This window comes from Ascaphus truei, chromosome 5 (genome assembly GCF_040206685.1).
Source record: "Ascaphus truei isolate aAscTru1 chromosome 5, aAscTru1.hap1, whole genome shotgun sequence".
NCBI classification, from domain to species: Eukaryota; Metazoa; Chordata; class Amphibia; order Anura; family Ascaphidae; genus Ascaphus; species Ascaphus truei.
Genome location: NC_134487.1, coordinates 9,269,812 through 9,293,880, shown reverse-complemented (window position 1 = coordinate 9,293,880; position 24,069 = coordinate 9,269,812). Strand labels below are relative to the sequence as shown.

The following is a 24,069-nucleotide window of genomic DNA, read 5'->3' as shown; positions in this document are numbered from 1 at the left end:
GCAGACCTGGCAGAGGTATGTGTGGCAGACCTGGCAGAGCAATGTGTGGCAGACCTGGCAGAGGTATGTGTGGCAGACCTGGCAGAGAAAAGGGTCACAATGACCTGAAAACATCCACGGTATTCTTACAGCCTGCAGGCCGACTACCAGAGATACCCGGCCTGCATGCTGAATACCCGGGATACCCGGCCTGCATGCTGACTACCCTGGATACCCGGCCTGCATGCTGACTACCCGGGATACCCGGCCTGCATGCTGACTACCCGGGATACCCGGCCTGCATGACGACTACCCGGGATACCCAGCCTGCATGCTGAATACCCGGCCTGCATGCTGAATACCCGGGATACCCGGCCTCCATGCTGAATACCCGGGATTCCCGGCCTGCATGCTGACTACCCGGGATACCCGGCCTGCATGCTGAATACCCGGGATATCCGGCCTGCATGCTGAATACCCGGCCTGCATGCTGACTACCCGGGATACCCGGCCTGCATGCCGAATACCCGGCCTGCATGCCGTATACCCGGGATACCCGACCTGCATGCTGAATACCCGGCCTGCATGCCGTATACCCGGGATACCTGGCCTGCATGCCGTATACCCGGGATACCCGACCTGCATGCCGAATACCCGGCCTGCATGCCGTATACCCGGGATACCTGGCCTGCATGCCGAATACCCGGGATACCCGGCCTGCATGCTGAATACCCGGCCTGCATGCTGAATACCCGGGATACCCGGCCTGCATGCTGAATACCCGGGATACCCGGCCTGCATGCTGAATACCCGGCCTGCATGCTGAATACCCGGCCTGCATGCTGAATATCGGGGATACCCATCCTGCATGCTGAATACCCGGGATACTCGTCCTGCATGCTTAATACCGGGGATACCCGGCCTGCATGCTGAATAACAGGGATACCCGGCCTGCATGCTGAATACCCGGGATACCCGGCCTGCATGCTGAATACCCGGGATACCCGGCCTGCATGCTGAATACCCGGGATACCCGGCCTCCATGCTGAATACCCGGGATACCCGGCCTGCATGCTGAATAACGGGGATACCCGGCCTGCATGCTGAATACCCGGCCTGCATGCTGAATACCCGGGATACCCGGCCTCCATGCTGAATACCCGGGATACCCGGCCTGCATGCTGACTACCAGGGATACCCGGCCTCCATGCTGAATACTGGGGATACCTGGCCTGCATGCTGAATACCCGGCCTCCATGCTGAATACCGGGGATACCCGGCCTGCATGCTGAATACCCGGGATACCCGGCCTGCATGCTGAATACCCGGGATACCCGGCCTGCATGCTGAAAACCCGGGATACCCGGCCTGCATGCTGAATACCCGGCCTGCATGCTGAATACCCGGGATACCCGGCCTGCATGCTGAATATCGGGGATACCTTTCCAGCATGCTGAATACCCGGGATACCCGTCCTGCATGCTTAATACCGGGGATACCCGGCCTGCATGCTGAATACCCGGGATACCCGGCCTGAATGCTGAATACCCGGGATACCCGGCCTGCATGCTGAATAACGGGGATACCCGGCCTGCATGCTGAATAACGGGGATACCCGGCCTGTATGCTGAATACCCGGATACCTGGCCTGCATGCTGAATACCCGGGATACCCTGCCTGCATGCTGAATACCCGGGATACCCGGCCCGCATGCTGGATACCCGGCCTGCATGCTGAATACCCGGGATACCCGGCCTCCATGCTGAATACCCGGGATACCCGGCCTCCATGCTGAATACCCGGGATATCCGGCCTGCATACTGACTACCCGGGATACCCGGCCTCCATGCTGAATACCGGGGATACCCGGCCTGCATGCTGAATACCCGGGATACCCGGCCTGCATGCTGAATACCCGGGATACCCGGCCTCCATGCTGAATAACGGGGATACCCGGCCTGCATGCTGAATAACGGGGATACCCGGCCTCCATGCTGAATAACGGGGATACCCGGCCTCCATCCTGAATACCCGGCCTCCATGCTGAATACCGGGGATACCCGGTCTGCATGCTGAATACCCGGGATACCCGGCCTGCATGCTGAATACCCGGATACCTGGCCTGCATGCTGAATACCCGGGATATCCGGCCTGCATACTGACTACCCGGGATACTCGGCCTGCATGCTGAATAACGGGGATACCCGGCCTGCATACTGACTACCCGGGATACCCGGCCTGCATGCTGAATACCCGGGATACCCGGCCTGCATGCTGAATAACGGGGATACCCGGCCTGCATGCTGAATACCCGGCCTGCATACTGACTACCCGGGATACCCGGCCTGCATGCTGAATACCGGGGATATCCGGCCTGCATGCTGAATACCCGGGATACCCGGCCTGCATGCTGAATACCCGGGATACCCGGCCTGCATGCTGAATACCTGGGATACCCAGCCTGCATGCTGAATACCCGGGATACCCGGCCTGCATGCTGAATAGCCGGTCTGTATGCTGAATACCGGGGATACCCGGCCTGCATGCTGAATACCGGGGATACCCGGCCTGCATGCTGAATACCCGGGATACCCGGCCTGCATGCTGAATACCCGGGATACCTGGCCTACATGCTGAATACCCGGGATACCCGGCCTACATGCCGATTACCCGGGATACCCGGCCTGCATGCTAACTACCCGGGATACCCGGCCTGCATGCTGACTACCCGGGATACCCGGCCTGCATGCTGACTACCCGGGATACCCGGCCTGCATGCTGACTACCCGGGATACCCGGCCTGCATGCTGAATACCCAGCCTGCATGCTGAATACCCGGGATACCCGGCCTGCATGCTGAATACCCGGGATACCCGGCCTGCATGCTGACTACCCGGGATACCCGGCCTGCATGCTTACTACAGGGGATACCCGGCCTGCATGCGGACTACCCAAGATACCCGGCTGCATGCGGAATACCCGGATTGCATGCTGAATACCCGGCCTGCATGCTGAATACCCGGGATACCCGACAGAAATATTCAGCCCATATGGACATCGCCCAAGTGACAAAAGGTAAACCCGACCAACCCCTGAGACACATCTTCCATTATCATGCAGGATGCGTGCGCAAAGTAATGTCTGAGGGAAGCCCCACAGGGCGGAGACAGCTCACGCCGTCTGCTCAGGAAGCAATGCCGCAGCAAATCCAACGCTTCAGCGATCTGGGCCGTTCCAAAGCAAACGGTTAGGAAAGTTCACCATGGCAGCCATATTTAATGCAAAGAATAAATTAGATTTCTCTCAAGTGCAAGAAACACCTGCGGGTGGAGCGGGACGGGGGGGAGGGGGGGGGAAGGGAGCGGGGGGGGAGGGGGCGGGAAGGGATGGGAGTGGGACGGGAGCGGGACAAGACGGGAGCGGGGGGGGCGGGACGGGAGCGGGACGGGGGGGGAGGGGGCGGGACGGGGGTGGGGGGGGGCGGGAAGGGATGGGAGCGGGACGGGGGGGAGGGGGCAGGAAGGGGGCGGGGACGGGGGTGGGGGGGAGGGGGCGGGAAGGGATGGGAGTGGGACGGGAGCGGGACGGGGGCGGGGGGGGAGGGGGCAGGAAGGGGGCGGGGACGGGAGCGGGACGGGGTGGGGGGGGAGGGAAGGGATGGGAGCGGGACGGGAGCGGGACGGGGGCGGGGGGGGAGGGGGCAGGAAGGGACGGGACAAGACGGGAGCGGGACGGGAGCGGGGGGGCGGGACGGGACGGATGGATTCACAGTTAAGAATTTAAAGAACAGACACTTTGGACCAAAAAGTGTTAGGCCAAAGTGGGCTAATGGTAGTTATTATTATGGCACCAACATATGCTGCTGGCAGTACAAAGGGACATAAAGATAATAATGCAACAGAACCATTTCATATAATACGCTTAATAATGTTACATCTAAAGTTAGAGGGTTAAACCGGCCCAGTTTCTGCCCCGCTTAAAGAAATAAATAAAATGTAAATATTTTTAAGCCGTTTTTGAAATGATTGGAAGGGATTTGTACGCGGGAGAGGATTCCCTCCGCCTGCGCGTCGCGTTCCCTCCGCCTGCGCGTCGCGTTCCCTCCGCCTGCGTGTCGCGTTCCCTCCGCCTGCGCGTCGCGTTCCCTCCGCCTGCGCGTCGCGTTCCCTGCGCCTGCGCGTCGCGTTCCCTGCGCGTCGCGTTCCCTCCGCCTGCGCGTCGCGTTCCCTGCGCGTCGCGTTCCCTGCGCATCGCGTTTGATCACGTTTTCCTGTCCATGAAATCCTTCAGGAACGATTTAAAAATACTTTATTAAGATGGCCTCCGTCCCCAAAACGCAAGCCCCCCCTGTGACCCACGTTAGGACGCTGCGTGACCCCGTTACCACACAAAGCAGCAGAACGATGACCCGGGACGGATATGATGTCATTTTATGTGTCATCTTATTTCTGGAAATTCCCACATTTCAAAACTTAAGTAAAAATAAATAAAATTAAAATAAAAAATGGTGCTAGGGTTAAAAACGGGAAAAAGTGATAAACTCTAGTGACAAATCAATGGCGGGATAGGTTATCCGCATCGGGATTTAAAACATGGCGTCTTCACTGTCGTCTCCAGGCAACAAAAATACAGACCAGCACCACAATCACAGAAAAGGAAACCCACAATTATTTTGCACTGGGGATTTGTCCCACTTGTACACCCGGATAACGTTACAATAACCCCCCAGGGATTTCAAATCAACGGACGGTTTTGCTCGTCTGTAGAGCCCGGCGGGGGGGGGGGGGGGGGGGGGCATCAGAGTCTCCCGGCTGCAAAACGAGGGCAAGAAGTTTGCACCAAGGAAAATGTTTGTTTATTGAAAGCAACGGGGACGCGTTCCCGGGGGATAATTCCCGGATCTGCAGCTGGGAGACACGGATAAATAACACCGCCCGGCTGATCTCAAACTTCCTCGCCGCTCCGCATTTAGCTTCCATTTTAAACACCCGGCAGTCATGGGAAGTTTTGCATGAGTATTCCTCAAACCAATAAACTCCCAAATAAACTCCCCAGGCCCCCCCGGCCGTGAAACAGGTAAAACGTGGGTTTTAAACCCAAAACATGTGAAGAGGATACACTAACGGAAACCTATGTAACAGAGACCCCCAAATACTGCGTTCCTCCTTCGGTAACAAAGACCCCCTGTTACTGGCGCTTTGTCCTGCACCTGGAGAGTGAGCGCCACGTTAAACACGCAGGCGATTTTAATGACCGTGCCGCGCGCTCGCCGGCTCCACGCTCTCCTCTCTGTGTAAAGTGTTAATTCCCAATGAAATACAGTCAGAACCTCGTTACTCTCACAGACGCGCGTCACTGGAGTGGAGTGTGTTCCTGCGCCGCCTCCTCTGCGCTCTGGCAGGGGGGGTAAACGCGCCTCCCCCCCTCTGAGACGTGGCAACGGTGTGTGCGCAGTATCCCACGTGGCGCATACACTGGACTCTCTGCCCCCCGTCAGTACCAAGGGTCGGAGCGGTGCTGCTGGTTGTAGCTCTGCAGTTTGACTTGGTCCCGGATCTGATTGGTCAGGATCTGTGAGAGGAGAATGCCAACCAGCTGGCAGAAAAAAAGGCGGGAAAAAAAGATTTTACAAAGAGTTAACACAGGAGCTCCCCTCCTACAGGACATTAACATGTCTACTAACAGAGCCTGCTGCCTTTGTATTAAGCACCTTCTGCTTTCCTCAGTGATACTTCCCTTTCCTTCTTGTGCTGCAGTACTACAGAGAGCTCACGTTAAAGCAACAAACCCCAGCCCACAAATAAAGAATTTTCATTATTTTACCTTCTATAAACCAGAGCGTCCCCTGGAATTAAAAAACGGGACAACCCCCCCTCCCCCCACACCCCTTTCCCCCCAAATTGCCAGGATATTTATTACTTTCGCCAGTACTTGCAAGAATAAAACAAAGATGTCTTGGGGGGGGAGGGACACCCATTCAGAAGCTGCAGAGTGACAGCGTTTTATAGGCTGCCAGGATGAGGCGGACCCCAGTGGCCATTTTGTTTCCCCAGGAGAAAAAATATTGTAAGGCAATTTTATAATGAAATATCTCAGGGGACGGAGTGGTCCTTTGCTTCACCTCAGGGGGACCCCTTTGTTTCAAATAAGGTAAAAAAAATAATATATAACTATATATGTAATAGCGTTAAAATGTGCGATCCCACGCAGCTGGGCAGAGAAAAAACCCTCCTGCGAAGAATGTAACAAGATAAGAGCGTTATTCACAGAGCTCGGATACGGTGAACACGCCATCGGACATTACCTCCTGTACAAGGCAATGGGCGTTAACGCCAGCCTGGACACGTTACCCAGTATCGGAGATTACTGAATCTGGGGGTATTTCTTCCTGAACCAAACGTAACCATGAGTAACGCAAAGATCTGGCCGATTTTCTTTATTTGGTGATGAAGGGCACATTGTTTTTTTGTTAATAAGCTGAGGGAGCCCCCGCCTGGCATCCATCTTCTAACCCGCGTCCGTTGCAAGCGACGGGCAAGAATGACACGCCAACGGGAACGCATTGCGTCAGAAACGTGCGTTGCGGTCCTCACTTCGTAAAACGGCCACAAAAGAACTTTGCGCTTTCTTCCGTCATCAATAAATCAACAAGTATTGGCAGCACTGACGAGTTTGGGGAAGATGGCGACATTCCCGGCACGTTTTGGCCACGCCGGCGGTCTTACCTGCGGTATGGCCAGTCCCAGCGCCACCCCTCCCAGCAGGAACAGGTTGCTGTGCAGCCAGTTGACCAGTCGGTCAATGCAGCCGTTGATGTGGATGAACTCTCCGGCCTGCAGATAGTCCAGGGCCTGCATCCCCTGTCCGCACTTGGTGTTGACGACGGCCTGCGGGCACAGGAAGGGAGTGCGCAACTGCACAAGTTCATTGGCACATATAACTCTTACTTACAGCCACCGACACCCTGGAATACCCAACCAGGACCGGTCCGGGACTGGACATGTCGCCCCTCACACTTTATTTAAAAGGAAACATCCTTTCCATTATTTTAATAATCTTTTCTTATTTCATTATAACTAACCGTTTATTTCCCCTCGCAGCTCTGAGATTATACGCAGCGCTGCACAGACATTCTGCCGGCACAACCCCTATCTCCCCCAAAGAGCTTACACTCTAATGTTCGTGCGGGCGACACGGAGATAGAGACTTGCCCAAGGTTACAAGGAGCGGACACGGGGATCTGAGCTGGGTTCACGGACAACCACTTCAAAGGCTGTGTTCTCTTCCACTTGGAGCCCGCACGGATATACTCGGCACCTGACGTAGAGCGGCCGAAGCGGCAACACGTAAACCCGGAGGTTTTATTCAGAAGGATCAGACATTGTTCAAAGTTAAATATCTTAAAAACCAAGAGTGAGCAACTCCTGTCCCCGAGGGCCACCAACAGGCCAGGTTTTCAGGATATCCCTGCTTCAGCACCGGTGGCACAATCAGTCCCAGCTTCAGCACAGGTGGCTCAGTCGTCGACTGAGCCACCTGTGCTGAAGCAGAAATATCTGGAAAACCTGACCTGTTGGTGACCTTCGAGGGCTGGAGTTGCCCACACCTGGTATCGGGGGTCAGTGACCCTTTTATAAAGAACCCTGCTGGCTTTATTCCTCCGGCTAGTTTCAGACGCACGATTAAACGGCGCCGGGGCACAGAACGCCGCGCTGATGGCCGCGGAGATATAGACAGATACAGATAAATAAATGAGACCGGGAAGGATTTTTAAACCATTAAATTAAACTTTATCCTGACAACGTAAACACTGGGAATGTGAGGGGGGGGGGGGGGGTTTACTGGACATATCTCTTCCTAATTCTGGCCCCGTTTTGCAGCTGGGACTCAGAAGTGGCTGGGTGAATATGTATGAAGAGATTGAAAAAAAAACATGCACAGAAAAATATTTGTTTTTTGCCCGTGTGCTTCGGAGCAGGCAGACAGGGGGGCGCGAGCTTCGGAGCAGGCAGACAGGGGGGCGCGAGCTTCGGAGCAGGCAGACAGGGGGGCGCGAGCTTCGGAGCAGGCAGACAGGGGGGCGCGAGCTTCGGAGCAGGCAGACAGGGGGGCGCGAGCTTCGGAGCAGGCAGACAGGGGGGCGCGAGCTTCGGAGCAGGCAGACAGGGGGGCGCGAGCTTCGGAGCAGGCAGACAGGGGGGCGCGAGCTTCGGAGCAGGCAGACAGGGGGGCGCGAGCTTCGGAGCAGGCAGACAGGGGGGCGCGAGCTTCGGAGCAGGCAGACAGGGGGGCGCGAGCTTCGGAGCAGGCAGACAGGGGGGCGCGAGCTTCGGAGCAGGCAGACAGGGGGGGCGCGAGCTTCGGAGCAGGCAGACAGGGGGGGCGCGAGTTTCGGAGCAGGCAGACAGGGGGGCGCGAGCTTCGGAGCAGGCAGACAGGGGGGCGCGAGCTTCGGAGCAGGCAGACAGGGGGGCGCAGCAGGAAAAGTGCGCGCGCCCCTGCTCTAAAGCATAGGTATATTGTTATTTTTGTATTTGCTTGCAGAGTAAGTATGATGCCAGGAAGCAGACGTACAGAAGCAGCTGCTGCGCTGGTATCTGTGTTCCTGGAGAAAGAATACAAACAAGAATATTTCACAAGACACACGGAAATGAAACAGTTACCTTAAGGGGTGAGAGAAATCCAAGAAAACCGGCGTTATGGAAACATATATTTCTGGGCCGGCTACATAGGACGCGCCTCTCTAAGCGTCACGTTTACAGAACAATAAGTGCATTTATAGCGCCTATAAAGGGGGCATTTATAAAGCAGGTTATGCAGAACCCAACGAGATCCCCCGTGTAACCGAGACTAAAGAACACAGGGCAGATTCAATATGTTACTGGCCCCTCTGGCAGGGAAAGGGTTAATGTGTATATATACATGATCCACCACCTAGTTACATCCTATTAACCCTGTCACTGCCATTAGTTACATCCTAAAGTGGGACTGCACCTTTAAAGATCTGGCCAAGGTTGGTGCTTCCACCTTGTGGACACTTGTGGATTTACATCCAGCTCTGACCCCGAAGCTATAAAAACGTGCGCCCCCAAAATCTATTCAGGGGCCGCCGTAGCGATGGAAGCACTTAGTCACGCGACGCCTTCTCAGCAGTTAGTGTTTTATTACTAGACGTCATATTGAACAGATTTGGCGCTGACCCTGCGCGGCGCCGTACGGCGGGTTACTGGGCGGGCGCCGCGCTGATTCCGGAGATGCAGGGATCCGGTATAATGCACACTGGGAAATAAGAGTCTGATCCTGGGAGGGATCCGCCCATGTAAATCTCCCAGTGGATTTCTATCAGTGTAACCCTTTCCCTCCCGGGATCAGAGTGTAACCCTTTACCTCCCGGGATCAGCGTGTAACCCTTTCCCTCCCGGGATCAGAGCGTAACCCTTTCCCTCCCGGGATCAGTGTGTAACCCTTTCCCTCCCGGGATCAGTGTGTAACCCTTTCCCTCCCGGGATCAGCGTGTAACCCTTTCCCTCCCGGGATCAGAGCGTAACCCTTTCCCTCCCGGGATCAGCGTGTAACCCTTTCCCTCCCGGGATCAGAGTGTAACCCTTTCCCTCCCGGGATCAGAGTGTAACCCTTTCCCTCCCGGGATCAGAGTGTAACCCTTTCCCTCCCGGGATCAGAGTGTAACCCTTTCCCTCCCGGGATCAGAGTGTAACCCTTTCCCTCCCGGGATCAGAGTGTAACCCTTTCACTCCCGGGATCAGAGTGTAACCCTTTCCCTCCCGGGATCAGAGTGTAACCCTTTCCCTCCCGGGATCAGAGTGTAACCCTTTCCCTCCCGGGATCAGCGTGTAACCCTTTCCCTCCCGGGATCAGCGTGTAACCCTTTCCCTTTCAGGATCAGCGCGTAACCCTTTCCCTCCCAGGATCAGTGTGTAACCCTTTCCCTCCCGGGATCAGAGTGTAACCCTTTCCCTCCCAGGATCAGAGTGTAACCCTTTCCCTCCCAGGATCAGTGTGTAACCCTTTCCCTCCCGGGACCAGAGTGTAACCCTTTCCCTCCCAGGATCAGTGTGTAACCCTTTCCCTCCCGGGATCAGAGTGTAACCCTTTCCCTCCCGGGATCAGAGTGTAACCCTTTCCCTCCCGGGATCAGAGTGTAACCCTTTCCCTCCCAGGATCAGCGCGTAACCCTTTCCCTCCCGGGATCAGCGTGTAACCCTTTCCCTTTCCCTCCCAGGATCAGTGTGTAACCCTTTCCCTCCCGGGATCAGCGTGTAACCCTTTCCCTCCCGGGATCAGAGTGTAACCCTTTCCCTCCCTCCCAGGATCAGTGTGTAACCCTTTCCCTCCCAGGATCAGTGTGTAACCCTTTCCCTCCCAGGATCAGAGTGTAACCCTTTCCCTCCCGGGATCAGCGTGTAACCCTTTCCCTCCCGGGATCAGCGTGTAACCCTTTCCCTCCCTCCCAGGATCAGCGTGTAACCCTTTCCCTCCCTCCCAGGATCAGAGTGTAACCCTTTCCCTCCCTCCCGGGATCAGAGTGTAACCCTTTCCCTCCCAGGATCAGAGTGTAACCCTTTCCCTCCCAGGATCAGAGTGTAACCCTTTCCCTCCCAGGATCAGAGTGTAACCCTTTCCCTCCCTCCCAGGATCAGTGTGTAACCCTTTCCCTCCCGGGATCAGCGTGTAACCCTTTCCCTCCCGGGATCAGAGTGTAACCCTTTCCCTCCCGGGATCAGTGTGTAACCCTTTCCCTCCCGGGATCAGTGTGTAACCCTTTCCCTCCCGGGATCAGAGTGTAACCCTTTCCCTCCCAGGATCAGAGTGTAACCCTTTCCCTCCCGGGATCAGAGTGTAACCCTTTCCCTCCCGGGATCAGAGTGTAACCCTTTCCCTCCCGGGATCAGAGTGTAACCCTTTCCCTCCCGGGATCAGAGTGTAACCCTTTCCCTCCCGGGATCAGAGCGTAACCCTTTCCCTCCCGGGATCAGAGTGTAACCCTTTCCCTCCCGGGATCAGAGTGTAACCCTTTCCCTCCCAGGATCAGCGTGTAACCCTTTCCCTCCCAGGATCAGCGTGTAACCCTTTCCCTCCCGGGATCAGAGTGTAACCCTTTCCCTCCCGGGATCAGAGTGTAACCCTTTCCCTCCCAGGATCAGTGTGTAACCCTTTCCCTCCCGGGATCAGCGTGTAACCCTTTCCCTCCCGGGATCAACGTGTAACCCTTTCCCTTTCAGGATCAGTGTGTAACCCTTTCCCTCCCGGGATCAGAGTGTAACCCTTTCCCTCCCGGGATCAGCGTGTAACCCTTTCCCTCCCGGGATCAGCGTGTAACCCTTTCCCTCCCAGGATCAGTGTGTAACCCTTTCCCTTTCAGGATCAGCGTGTAACCCTTTCCCTCCCGGGATCAGCGTGTAACCCTTTCATTCCCGGGATCAGAGTGTAACCCTTTCCCTCCTGGGATCAGTGTGTAACCCTTTCCCTCCCGGGATCAGTGTGTAACCCTTTCCCTCCCAGGATCAGAGCGTAACCCTTTCCCTCCCGGGATCAGCGTGTAACCCTTTCCCTCCCAGGATCAGCGTGTAACCCTTTCCCTCCCAGGATCAGCGTGTAACCCTTTCCCTCCCAGGATCAGTGCGTAACCCTTTCCCTTTCAGGATCAGTGTGTAACCCTTTCCCTCCCGGGATCAGCGTGTAACCCTTTCCCTCCCGGGATCAGCGTGTAACCCTTTCCCTCCCGGGATCAGCGTGTAACCCTTTCCCTCCCGGGATCAGCGTGTAACCCTTTCCCTCCCAGGATCAGCGTGTAACCCTTTCCCTCCCAGGATCAGTGTGTAACCCTTTCCCTCCCGGGATCAGCGTGTAACCCTTTCCCTCCCGGGATCAGCGTGTAACCCTTTCCCTCCCGGGATCAGCGTGTAACCCTTTCCCTCCCGGGATCAGCGTGTAACCCTTTCCCTCCCGGGATCAACGTGTAACCCTTTCCCTTTCAGGATCAGTGTGTAACCCTTTCCCTCCCGGGATCAGAGTGTAACCCTTTCCCTCCCGGGATCAGCGTGTAACCCTTTCCCTCCCGGGATCAGCGTGTAACCCTTTCCCTCCCAGGATCAGTGTGTAACCCTTTCCCTTTCAGGATCAGCGTGTAACCCTTTCCCTCCCGGGATCAGAGTGTAACCCTTTCCCTCCCGGGATCAGCGTGTAACCCTTTCCCTCCCGGGATCAGAGTGTAACCCTTTCCCTCCCGGGATCAGCGTGTAACCCTTTCCCTCCTGGGATCAGAGTGTAACCCTTTCCCTCCCGGGATCAGCGCGTAACCCTTTCCCTCCCGGGATCAGAGCGTAACCCTTTCCCTCCCGGGATCAGAGCGTAACCCTTTCCCTCCCGGGATCAGCGCGTAACCCTTTCCCTCCCGGGATCAGCGCGTAACCCTTTCCCTCCCGGGATCAGCGCGTAACCCTTTCCCTCCCGGGATCAGAGTGTAACCCTTTCCCTCCCGGGATCAGAGTGTAACCCTTTCCCTCCCGGGATCAGAGCGTAACCCTTTCCCTCCCGGGATCAGAGCGTAACCCTTTCCCTCCCGGGATCAGCGCGTAACCCTTTCCCTCCCGGGATCAGAGTGTAACCCTTTCCCTCCCGGGATCAGAGTGTAACCCTTTCCCTCCCGGGATCAGAGTGTAACCCTTTCCCTCCCGGGATCAGAGTGTAACCCTTTCCCTCCCGGGATCAGAGTGTAACCCTTTCCCTCCCGGGATCAGAGTGTAACCCTTTCCCTCCCGGGATCAGAGTGTAACCCTTTCCCTCCCGGGATCAGAGTGTAACCCTTTCCCTCCCGGGATCAGCGTGTAACCCTTTCCCTCCCGGGATCAGCGTGTAACCCTTTCCCTCCCAGGATCAGCGCGTAACCCTTTCCCTCCCGGGATCAGCGCGTAACCCTTTCCCTCCCGGGATCAGCGTGTAACCCTTTCCCTCCCGGGATCAGCGTGTAACCCTTTCCCTCCCGGGATCAGCGTGTAACCCTTTCCCTTTCAGGATCAGCGCGTAACCCTTTCCCTCCCAGGATCAGTGTGTAACCCTTTCCCTCCCGGGATCAGAGTGTAACCCTTTCCCTCCCAGGATCAGAGTGTAACCCTTTCCCTCCCAGGATCAGTGTGTAACCCTTTCCCTCCCGGGATCAGAGTGTAACCCTTTCCCTCCCGGGATCAGTGTGGAACCCTTTCCCTCCCGGGATCAGAGTGTAACCCTTTCCCTCCCGGGATCAGAGTGTAACCCTTTCCCTCCCGGGATCAGAGTGTAACCCTTTCCCTCCCAGGATCAGCGCGTAACCCTTTCCCTCCCGGGATCAGCGTGTAACCCTTTCCCTCCCTCCCAGGATCAGAGTGTAACCCTTTCCCTCCCTCCCGGGATCAGAGTGTAACCCTTTCCCTCCCAGGATCAGAGTGTAACCCTTTCCCTCCCAGGATCAGAGTGTAACCCTTTCCCTCCCAGGATCAGAGTGTAACCCTTTCCCTCCCTCCCAGGATCAGTGTGTAACCCTTTCCCTCCCAGGATCAGTGTGTAACCCTTTCCCTCCCAGGATCAGAGTGTAACCCTTTCCCTCCCAGGATCAGTGTGTAACCCTTTCCCTCCCAGGATCAGTGTGTAACCCTTTCCCTCCCAGGATCAGTGTGTAACCCTTTCCCTCCCAGGATCAGTGTGTAACCCTTTCCCTCCCAGGATCAGCGTGTAACCCTTTCCCTCCCAGGATCAGTGTGTAACCCTTTTCCTCCCAGGATCAGAGTGTAACCCTTTCCCTCCCAGGATCAGTGTGTAACCCTTTCCCTCCCAGGATCAGTGTGTAACCCTTTCCCTCCCAGGATCAGTGTGTAACCCTTTCCCTCCCGGGATCAGAGTGTAACCCTTTCCCTCCCGGGATCAGCGTGTAACCCTTTCCCTCCCGGGATCAGCGTGTAACCCTTTCCCTTTCAGGATCAGCGCGTAACCCTTTCCCTCCCAGGATCAGAGTGTAACCCTTTCACTCCCGGGATCAGAGTGTAACCCTTTCCCTCCCGGGATCAGAGTGTAACCCTTTCCCTCCCGGGATCAGAGTGTAACCCTTTCCCTCCCGGGATCAGCGTGTAACCCTTTCCCTCCCGGGATCAGCGTGTAACCCTTTCCCTTTCAGGATCAGCGCGTAACCCTTTCCCTCCCAGGATCAGTGTGTAACCCTTTCCCTCCCGGGATCAGAGTGTAACCCTTTCCCTCCCAGGATCAGAGTGTAACCCTTTCCCTCCCAGGATCAGTGTGTAACCCTTTCCCTCCCGGGACCAGAGTGTAACCCTTTCCCTCCCAGGATCAGTGTGTAACCCTTTCCCTCCCGGGATCAGAGTGTAACCCTTTCCCTCCCGGGATCAGAGTGTAACCCTTTCCCTCCCGGGATCAGAGTGTAACCCTTTCCCTCCCAGGATCAGCGCGTAACCCTTTCCCTCCCGGGATCAGCGTGTAACCCTTTCCCTTTCCCTCCCAGGATCAGTGTGTAACCCTTTCCCTCCCGGGATCAGCGTGTAACCCTTTCCCTCCCGGGATCAGCGTGTAACCCTTTCCCTCCCGGGATCAGAGTGTAACCCTTTCCCTCCCAGGATCAGTGTGTAACCCTTTCCCTCCCGGGATCAGAGCGTAACCCTTTCCCTCCCGGGATCAGAGTGTAACCCTTTCCCTTCCGGGATCAGAGTGTAACCCTTTCCCTCCCGGGATCAGAGTGTAACCCTTTCCCTCCCTCCCAGGATCAGTGTGTAACCCTTTCCCTCCCAGGATCAGTGTGTAACCCTTTCCCTCCCAGGATCAGAGTGTAACCCTTTCCCTCCCGGGATCAGCGTGTAACCCTTTCCCTCCCGGGATCAGCGTGTAACCCTTTCCCTCCCTCCCAGGATCAGCGTGCAACCCTTTCCCTCCCTCCCAGGATCAGAGTGTAACCCTTTCCCTCCCTCCCGGGATCAGAGTGTAACCCTTTCCCTCCCAGGATCAGAGTGTAACCCTTTCCCTCCCTCCCAGGATCAGTGTGTAACCCTTTCCCTCCCGGGATCAGCGTGTAACCCTTTCCCTCCCAGGATCAGAGCGTAACCCTTTCCCTCCCGGGATCAGCGTGTAACCCTTTCCCTCCCAGGATCAGCGTGTAACCCTTTCCCTCCCAGGATCAGCGTGTAACCCTTTCCCTCCCAGGATCAGTGCGTAACCCTTTCCCTTTCAGGATCAGTGTGTAACCCTTTCCCTCCCGGGATCAGCGTGTAACCCTTTCCCTCCCGGGATCAGCGTGTAACCCTTTCCCTCCCGGGATCAGCGTGTAACCCTTTCCCTCCCGGGATCAGCGTGTAACCCTTTCCCTCCCAGGATCAGCGTGTAACCCTTTCCCTCCCAGGATCAGTGTGTAACCCTTTCCCTCCCGGGATCAGCGTGTAACCCTTTCCCTCCCGGGATCAGCGTGTAACCCTTTCCCTCCCGGGATCAGCGTGTAACCCTTTCCCTTTCAGGATCAGCGCGTAACCCTTTCCCTCCCAGGATCAGAGTGTAACCCTTTCACTCCCGGGATCAGAGTGTAACCCTTTCCCTCCCGGGATCAGAGTGTAACCCTTTCCCTCCCGGGATCAGAGTGTAACCCTTTCCCTCCCGGGATCAGCGTGTAACCCTTTCCCTCCCGGGATCAGCGTGTAACCCTTTCCCTTTCAGGATCAGCGCGTAACCCTTTCCCTCCCAGGATCAGTGTGTAACCCTTTCCCTCCCGGGATCAGAGTGTAACCCTTTCCCTCCCAGGATCAGAGTGTAACCCTTTCCCTCCCAGGATCAGTGTGTAACCCTTTCCCTCCCGGGACCAGAGTGTAACCCTTTCCCTCCCAGGATCAGTGTGTAACCCTTTCCCTCCCGGGATCAGAGTGTAACCCTTTCCCTCCCGGGATCAGAGTGTAACCCTTTCCCTCCCGGGATCAGAGTGTAACCCTTTCCCTCCCGGGATCAGCGCGTAACCCTTTCCCTCCCGGGATCAGCGTGTAACCCTTTCCCTTTCCCTCCCAGGATCAGTGTGTAACCCTTTCCCTCCCGGGATCAGCGTGTAACCCTTTCCCTCCCGGGATCAGCGTGTAACCCTATCCCTCCCGGGATCAGAGTGTAACCCTTTCCCTCCCAGGATCAGTGTGTAACCCTTTCCCTCCCGGGATCAGAGCGTAACCCTTTCCCTCCCGGGATCAGAGTGTAACCCTTTCCCTTCCGGGATCAGAGTGTAACCCTTTCCCTCCCGGGATCAGAGTGTAACCCTTTCCCTCCCTCCCAGGATCAGTGTGTAACCCTTTCCCTCCCAGGATCAGTGTGTAACCCTTTCCCTCCCAGGATCAGAGTGTAACCCTTTCCCTCCCGGGATCAGCGTGTAACCCTTTCCCTCCCGGGATCAGCGTGTAACCCTTTCCCTCCCTCCCAGGATCAGCGTGTAACCCTTTCCCTCCCTCCCAGGATCAGAGTGTAACCCTTTCCCTCCCTCCCGGGATCAGAGTGTAACCCTTTCCCTCCCAGGATCAGAGTGTAACCCTTTCCCTCCCAGGATCAGAGTGTAACCCTTTCCCTCCCAGGATCAGAGTGTAACCCTTTCCCTCCCTCCCAGGATCAGTGTGTAACCCTTTCCCTCCCGGGATCAGCGTGTAACCCTTTCCCTCCCGGGATCAGAGTGTAACCCTTTCCCTCCCGGGATCAGTGTGTAACCCTTTCCCTCCCGGGATCAGTGTGTAACCCTTTCCCTCCCGGGATCAGAGTGTAACCCTTTCCCTCCCAGGATCAGAGTGTAACCCTTTCCCTCCCGGGATCAGAGTGTAACCCTTTCCCTCCCGGGATCAGAGTGTAACCCTTTCCCTCCCGGGATCAGAGTGTAACCCTTTCCCTCCCGGGATCAGAGTGTAACCCTTTCCCTCCCGGGATCAGAGCGTAACCCTTTCCCTCCCGGGATCAGAGTGTAACCCTTTCCCTCCCGGGATCAGAGTGTAACCCTTTCCCTCCCAGGATCAGCGTGTAACCCTTTCCCTCCCAGGATCAGCGTGTAACCCTTTCCCTCCCGGGATCAGAGTGTAACCCTTTCCCTCCCGGGATCAGAGTGTAACCCTTTCCCTCCCAGGATCAGTGTGTAACCCTTTCCCTCCCAGGATCAGTGTGTAACCCTTTCCCTCCCAGGATCAGTGCGTAACCCTTTCCCTCCCAGGATCAGAGTGTAACCCTTTCCCTCCCGGGATCAGCGTGTAACCCTTTCATTCCCGGGATCAGAGTGTAACCCTTTCCCTCCTGGGATCAGTGTGTAACCCTTTCCCTCCCGGGATCAGTGTGTAACCCTTTCCCTCCCAGGATCAGAGCGTAACCCTTTCCCTCCCGGGATCAGCGTGTAACCCTTTCCCTCCCAGGATCAGCGTGTAACCCTTTCCCTCCCAGGATCAGTGTGTAACCCTTTCCCTCCCGGGATCAGCGTGTAACCCTTTCCCTCCCGGGATCAGCGTGTAACCCTTTCCCTCCCGGGATCAGCGTGTAACCCTTTCCCTCCCGGGATCAGCGTGTAACCCTTTCCCTCCCGGGATCAACGTGTAACCCTTTCCCTTTCAGGATCAGTGTGTAACCCTTTCCCTCCCGGGATCAGAGTGTAACCCTTTCCCTCCCGGGATCAGCGTGTAACCCTTTCCCTCCCGGGATCAGCGTGTAACCCTTTCCCTCCCAGGATCAGTGTGTAACCCTTTCCCTTTCAGGATCAGCGTGTAACCCTTTCCCTCCCGGGATCAGAGTGTAACCCTTTCCCTCCCGGGATCAGCGTGTAACCCTTTCCCTCCCGGGATCAGAGTGTAACCCTTTCCCTCCCGGGATCAGCGTGTAACCCTTTCCCTCCTGGGATCAGAGTGTAACCCTTTCCCTCCCGGGATCAGCGCGTAACCCTTTCCCTCCCGGGATCAGAGCGTAACCCTTTCCCTCCCGGGATCAGAGCGTAACCCTTTCCCTCCCGGGATCAGAGTGTAACCCTTTCCCTCCCGGGATCAGAGTGTAACCCTTTCCCTCCCGGGATCAGAGTGTAACCCTTTCCCTCCCGGGATCAGAGTGTAACCCTTTCCCTCCCGGGATCAGAGTGTAACCCTTTCCCTCCCGGGATCAGAGTGTAACCCTTTCCCTCCCGGGATCAGAGTGTAACCCTTTCCCTCCCGGGATCAGAGTGTAACCCTTTCCCTCCCGGGATCAGCGTGTAACCCTTTCCCTCCCGGGATCAGCGTGTAACCCTTTCCCTCCCAGGATCAGCGCGTAACCCTTTCCCTCCCGGGATCAGCGTGTAACCCTTTCCCTCCCAGGATCAGAGTGTAACCCTTTCCATTTCAGGATCAGCGCGTAACCCTTTCCCTCCCAGGATCAGAGTGTAACCCTTTCCCTTTCAGGATCAGTGTGTAACCCTTTCCCTCCCGGGATCAGAGTGTAACCCTTTCCCTCCCGGGATCAGAGTGTAACCCTTTCCCTCCCGGGATCAGAGTGTAACCCTTTCCCTCCCGGGATCAGAGTGTAACCCTTTCCCTCCCAGGATCAGAGTGTAACCCTTTCCCTTTCAGGATCAGTGTGTAACCCTTTCCCTCCCGGGATCAGAGTGTAACCCTTTCCCTCCCGGGATCAGAGTGTAACCCTTTCCCTCCCGGGATCAGAGTGTAACCCTTTCCCTCCCGGGATCAGAGTGTAACCCTTTCCCTCCCGGGATCAGAGTGTAACCCTTTCCCTCCCGGGATCAGAGCGTAACCCTTTCCCTCCCGGGATCAGCGCGTAACCCTTTCCCTCCCGGGATCAGAGTGTAACCCTTTCCCTCCCGGGATCAGAGTGTAACCCTTTCCCTCCCGGGATCAGAGTGTAACCCTTTCCCTCCCGGGATCAGAGTGTAACCCTTTCCCTCCCGGGATCAGAGTGTAACCCTTTCCCTCCCGGGATCAGAGTGTAACCCTTTCCCTCCCGGGATCAGAGTGTAACCCTTTCCCTCCCGGGATCAGAGTGTAACCCTTTCCCTCCCGGGATCAGAGTGTAACCCTTTCCCTCCCGGGATCAGCGTGTAACCCTTTCCCTCCCGGGATCAGCGTGTAACCCTTTCCCTCCCGGGATCAGCGTGTAACCCTTTCCCTTTCAGGATCAGCGCGTAACCCTTTCCCTCCCAGGATCAGTGTGTAACCCTTTCCCTCCCGGGATCAGAGTGTAACCCTTTCCCTCCCAGGATCAGAGTGTAACCCTTTCCCTCCCAGGATCAGTGTGTAACCCTTTCCCTCCCGGGATCAGAGTGTAACCCTTTCCCTCCCGGGATCAGTGTGGAACCCTTTCCCTCCCGGGATCAGAGTGTAACCCTTTCCCTCCCGGGATCAGAGTGTAACCCTTTCCCTCCCGGGATCAGAGTGTAACCCTTTCCCTCCCAGGATCAGCGCGTAACCCTTTCCCTCCCGGGATCAGCGTGTAACCCTTTCCCTCCCTCCCAGGATCAGAGTGTAACCCTTTCCCTCCCTCCCGGGATCAGAGTGTAACCCTTTCCCTCCCAGGATCAGAGTGTAACCCTTTCCCTCCCAGGATCAGAGTGTAACCCTTTCCCTCCCTCCCAGGATCAGAGTGTAACCCTTTCCCTCCCTCCCAGGATCAGTGTGTAACCCTTTCCCTCCCAGGATCAGTGTGTAACCCTTTCCCTCCCAGGATCAGAGTGTAACCCTTTCCCTCCCAGGATCAGTGTGTAACCCTTTCCCTCCCAGGATCAGTGTGTAACCCTTTCCCTCCCAGGATCAGTGTGTAACCCTTTCCCTCCCAGGATCAGCGTGTAACCCTTTCCCTCCCAGGATCAGTGTGTAACCCTTTCCCTCCCAGGATCAGAGTGTAACCCTTTCCCTCCCGGGATCAGAGTGTAACCCTTTCCCTCCCGGGATCAGAGTGTAACCCTTTCCCTCCCAGGATCAGTGCGTAACCCTTTCCCTCCCGGGATCAGAGTGTAACCCTTTCCCTCCCAGGATCAGTGCGTAACCCTTTCCCTCCCGGGATCAGAGTGTAACCCGTTCCCTCCCAGGATCAGTGTACAAGTGGGAGTAACCCTTTCCCTCCCAGAAACATATTGCCCAATGAGATCTCCGGTGTAATGGAGACGGAAGGAAGCGTATCAGACGAAGTTAAAACTCAGCATTAATCTATTTCACCGGCACAAACATACACTCCATGCTGCAGGATCCTGATAGAATCACCGTCTACTCCTATCCTCAAGGGCCACCAACAGGCCAGGTTTTATGGATATCCGTCCATCAGCACAGGTGGCTCAATCAGTGGCTCAGTCATCGACTGAGCAACCTGTACTGAAGCAGGGATATCCATAAAACCTGGCCCGTTGGTGGCCCTTGAGGACGGAGTTTGAAACCCCTGGCTCTACTCTTTATATTGTGGGTGTGTGGCCTGGGATGGTTTAAAATGTTGGATTAATAAACCACTAGTAACAATTTCCATGCGACCCTGAGTACTGGGGCAGTAACGATGCGATACCTTAATATGGGGCTAATCCTGGAAGATATGCCCCCTAGCATGCTGAGCCCCCAATATCTGCCCACCTCCCACCCCTGCAGAGAAGTACAAAGAGATATTAGGACTTGCCTGTGCTGCATGAGAACACTTCCAGTAGACAAGGTCCTACGTCGTCATACTGTCTCGCTACCTCCCTATACTGCTGCGACACACTTTATTCGAGCAAATACCCAGTATGTACCTGGCAGATACCTGGAATGCGCCGCTCCTCACCTCTGACAAGCCCCGTTGTGTTTGCCTTCCCAGCCTGGGTTCATGCCTGGCTGATGGGCGGCTGATCTGTTAAATGATAATGATTAGGATTTAATAGGCTGCAATGCTTCGCGTGTCTACCAGATGGCATAAATTCATGAATTGTAATGCAGTATATATATATATATATACTGTGCAGTATTGCAGCCAACGGGAATAAAATGCTTCAATCCCTGCCTGGAAAATAACTCAATGCACTCGGGCAGAAAACAGTCACAAACCTCAATATACCCGGGTATACCCGAATTCGTGGGACTAGCCGAGCTCGAATAAAGTGTGTCGCCAGTGTAGCGACTGGCTAATTATGGCCCGGTCACTGCCAAACATGAACCCCTCCTCTTTCTCCTGAAGCAGCGTGAGATCTCAGGCCCAGCTCCCCCCAAAAAGGTAAGAGCGTAGACCCCTGGGTATTTTTAGTATTTATACCCATTTCTTCTTCCCGGACGGTACAATACGGGGGGCGCTTTCCCCTCTCTCGTTGAATATTCCAAAACTGGGCTTTATACCCAAAACTGAGCCCACACCCTAAATGAAAGTCTCTGGTACGTCCCTCTGAATTAGTGATTAAGTGTCAAGCAATTGGTGATACTGTTGGATTTCAAAGACTCTTATCGGAAATGCTTGTGATAAGACTGTAAATACACTGAATGAAAAACAGCTCTGTGCTGCCAGGTGTGGTGGGAGCAGTGCAAATAAACAGCAGGAACACCAAATAAAGGGCAGGAAGTGTCCCGTAAAAGCAGCAATCTGTACATTGTAAAAAAAAAACAAAACTAAAAACTTCCTACATTTTTTTTAAATGTATTATTATTATGGAAATGATGAAGGTTTTGAATAGGATTAAAACGTGTCCCCGTCCTCAGATCAATTTGGTCCTAAGAAGGAAAGCCCCCCCATCAGCTGGACGGGGCTTACATGTGGGTCCTCTGCAGCTGACCCGCACCCGATTTATATCCTGATGACATTACGTCCAATAGGAAGCTTGAAACGAGGGTGTTGCAACTTCCTATTGGCCCGAGATTTGGCGGCCATTTTGTTTCCCCCTCAGAGGGAGATTTAAAGCCTGGTAACTTGACCTGCATCTTGGGAACCAGGAGGTCCACCGAGCTGCAAATAGCGTGGTTCCACTCCGCCAGACCCCCGGGTTTCAACCCTATAAAATATAAGGGGCAACCCTCTCCCCCACACCCAAAAAACACATACATGCATACATACTTATTTTAAAGGACATTCTGTAAAGCCATATTGCCAGGGGTCAGGGGTCAGGGGGCTTGGAACGGTGGCGTATAAAATGATTAGTTAACGCCAAATTTCTGTGCTATTCACTAAACTCTGATACACAGAAATAGGCTACCGCCAAAGAAAAATACCAGCAGATTTCATCACGTACGCCAGGCTGGCGTTGGGCCGATCTAATGCGGCCTACGCAGAGTAATGATATCCATCTCCCGTCTGACGTTATCTGGGCAAATGGCGCAGTTACCGCGCATATGTAATACGTGGGGAACACAGCCTTAAAATCAGGGGAAATTACATTTCAATGATTATTGGCGATTTACCCACGCGGAGGGAAGCCACGCCTCCTCGTCTTTTTGGGGGTGCACGTTTTTATAGCTTCGGGGTCAGAGCTGGATGTAAATCCATAAGTGTCCACAAGGTGGAAGCACCAACCCTGGCCAGATCTCTAAAGGTGCAGTCCCACTTTAAGATGTAACTAATGGCAGTGACAGGGTTAATAGGATATAACTAGGTGGTGGAACACACACACACACACACACACACACACACGACCTATTGCATCTCTTTCTTTTAGTCCTAGTTACATTGGGGATCTCATTGTGTTAAAGGTCATGGAGTTTGTGCATCTGTAAAAGTGACGCTTAGAGAGGCGTTTCCCAGACCGCCGGACAAACATACATACTGTATGTATGTATGTATGTATGTATGTATGTATGTATGTATGTATGTATGTATGTATGTATGTATTTGAAATAACTTGGCAGTGAAATTAGCTGCCCTGGAAAGACTCAAATCTACCTTAAAGTAACTGTTTAACTTCTACGTATCCTGTGATATATAATGTTTGTGTTGCTCCAGGAATACTAAACACAAACACATTGGCTACTTATGTACTTGAAAAAAGGAAAACCTGGCGCCAAATGTTCAAATGGAAAGTCCTGTGATCCTCAAAGAATCTGCACGAGTGGTTGACAGGCCATGAAACGAGAGAAGAAAAAACAAACACAGATCATAGCGTATAACTGCTGGGTAACTCAGTATACCACTATACAACATAAAACAGTGGGATTCCTAGTGACAAACTAAAAATGAATTTATTAAAAAATGAACTATGTCATAAAAACAGCAGTTAAGTTGTTAAGATCACATTTACGGGATACCACGCTAGTCTTACAAATCCTGCGTGAGATTGATTGGAAATGAAGCTATGTATGGGTAATAGGGGACGTGACATCCCTCTATATACAATAATAGATCACCAATTGGGATGTCAGGCTATACAAGAAGCCCTTGAGGACGATCACACTATGTCATCTGCCCTTAAGGCCTTTCTGATGGATGAGATTAGATTTATACTTACACATAATCAGTGTTCGACAAATCACCCAAAAATCTACTCGCCCAACCAAAAAATCTACTCGCCACCTAGTCCCGCCCCCAACCCCGCCCCCAACCCCGCTTTAAAATAAAATATATAAATAAAATACATTTAATAAATTCCTAGTCAGAACAACATTCGTTTTTGACAAATGTATTTATTGAATTACATTATACTACAATTAGTCCTTGTTACGTGTGTGTGTGAGTATGTGTGTGTAAATGTCGGATCTAGAATTAAAAGCCAGGTGTGAGTGACTAGTTTCCTGAACCCCTTAACCAGTGTCTGGATGCCCCCGCTTCACAATATCTAAAAGCAGCAATCCCACCTTGGATCTTACCTGATCCGCAGTCCCTCAATGTCCAGGTACCCTCATTCCCGCAATGTTATACATTGGAGGGGAGGTGTTCCCTACCTGTCTTCTGGGTTAGGGGGGGGGTTCCGATGTCTTCCGTGTGAAGCTTGAGTCAGATCTGGAAGAAAGCAGTATAGGGCAATTAAGATTTCGGTGTAGTATAGGGCAGTTAAGATATATAGGGTAAATAAGAGATCCAGATCCAGAGTGTGAGTGACAGAGAGAGAGAGAGTGTGAGTGACAGAGAGAGAGAGAGAGTGTAGGGGAGAGAGAGAGAGAGTGTGGGGGGAGAGAGAGAGAGTGTGGG

General features: G+C 54.6%; 1 protein-coding gene across 2 annotated transcripts in view; it reads right to left on the bottom strand.

Annotated features, from left to right (window-relative positions):
* Positions 1-4,272: 4,272 nt before the first annotated feature.
* TSPAN33 (tetraspanin 33) overlaps positions 4,273-24,069 on the bottom strand; it is a 110,254-nt gene continuing 90,457 nt past the window's right edge. The window contains exons 7-8 of one of the 2 annotated variants that reach the window (XM_075599310.1): positions 6,705-6,893; positions 4,273-5,574 (exon numbers count right to left, since the gene is read on the bottom strand). In XM_075599310.1, coding sequence (XP_075455425.1) covers positions 5,473-5,574; positions 6,705-6,893 — 291 coding nt within the window. In that variant the 3' untranslated portion in view covers positions 4,273-5,472. The remainder of the gene's footprint in view (positions 5,575-6,704; positions 6,894-24,069) is intronic. The other variant, XM_075599311.1, reaches the window with a different exon arrangement.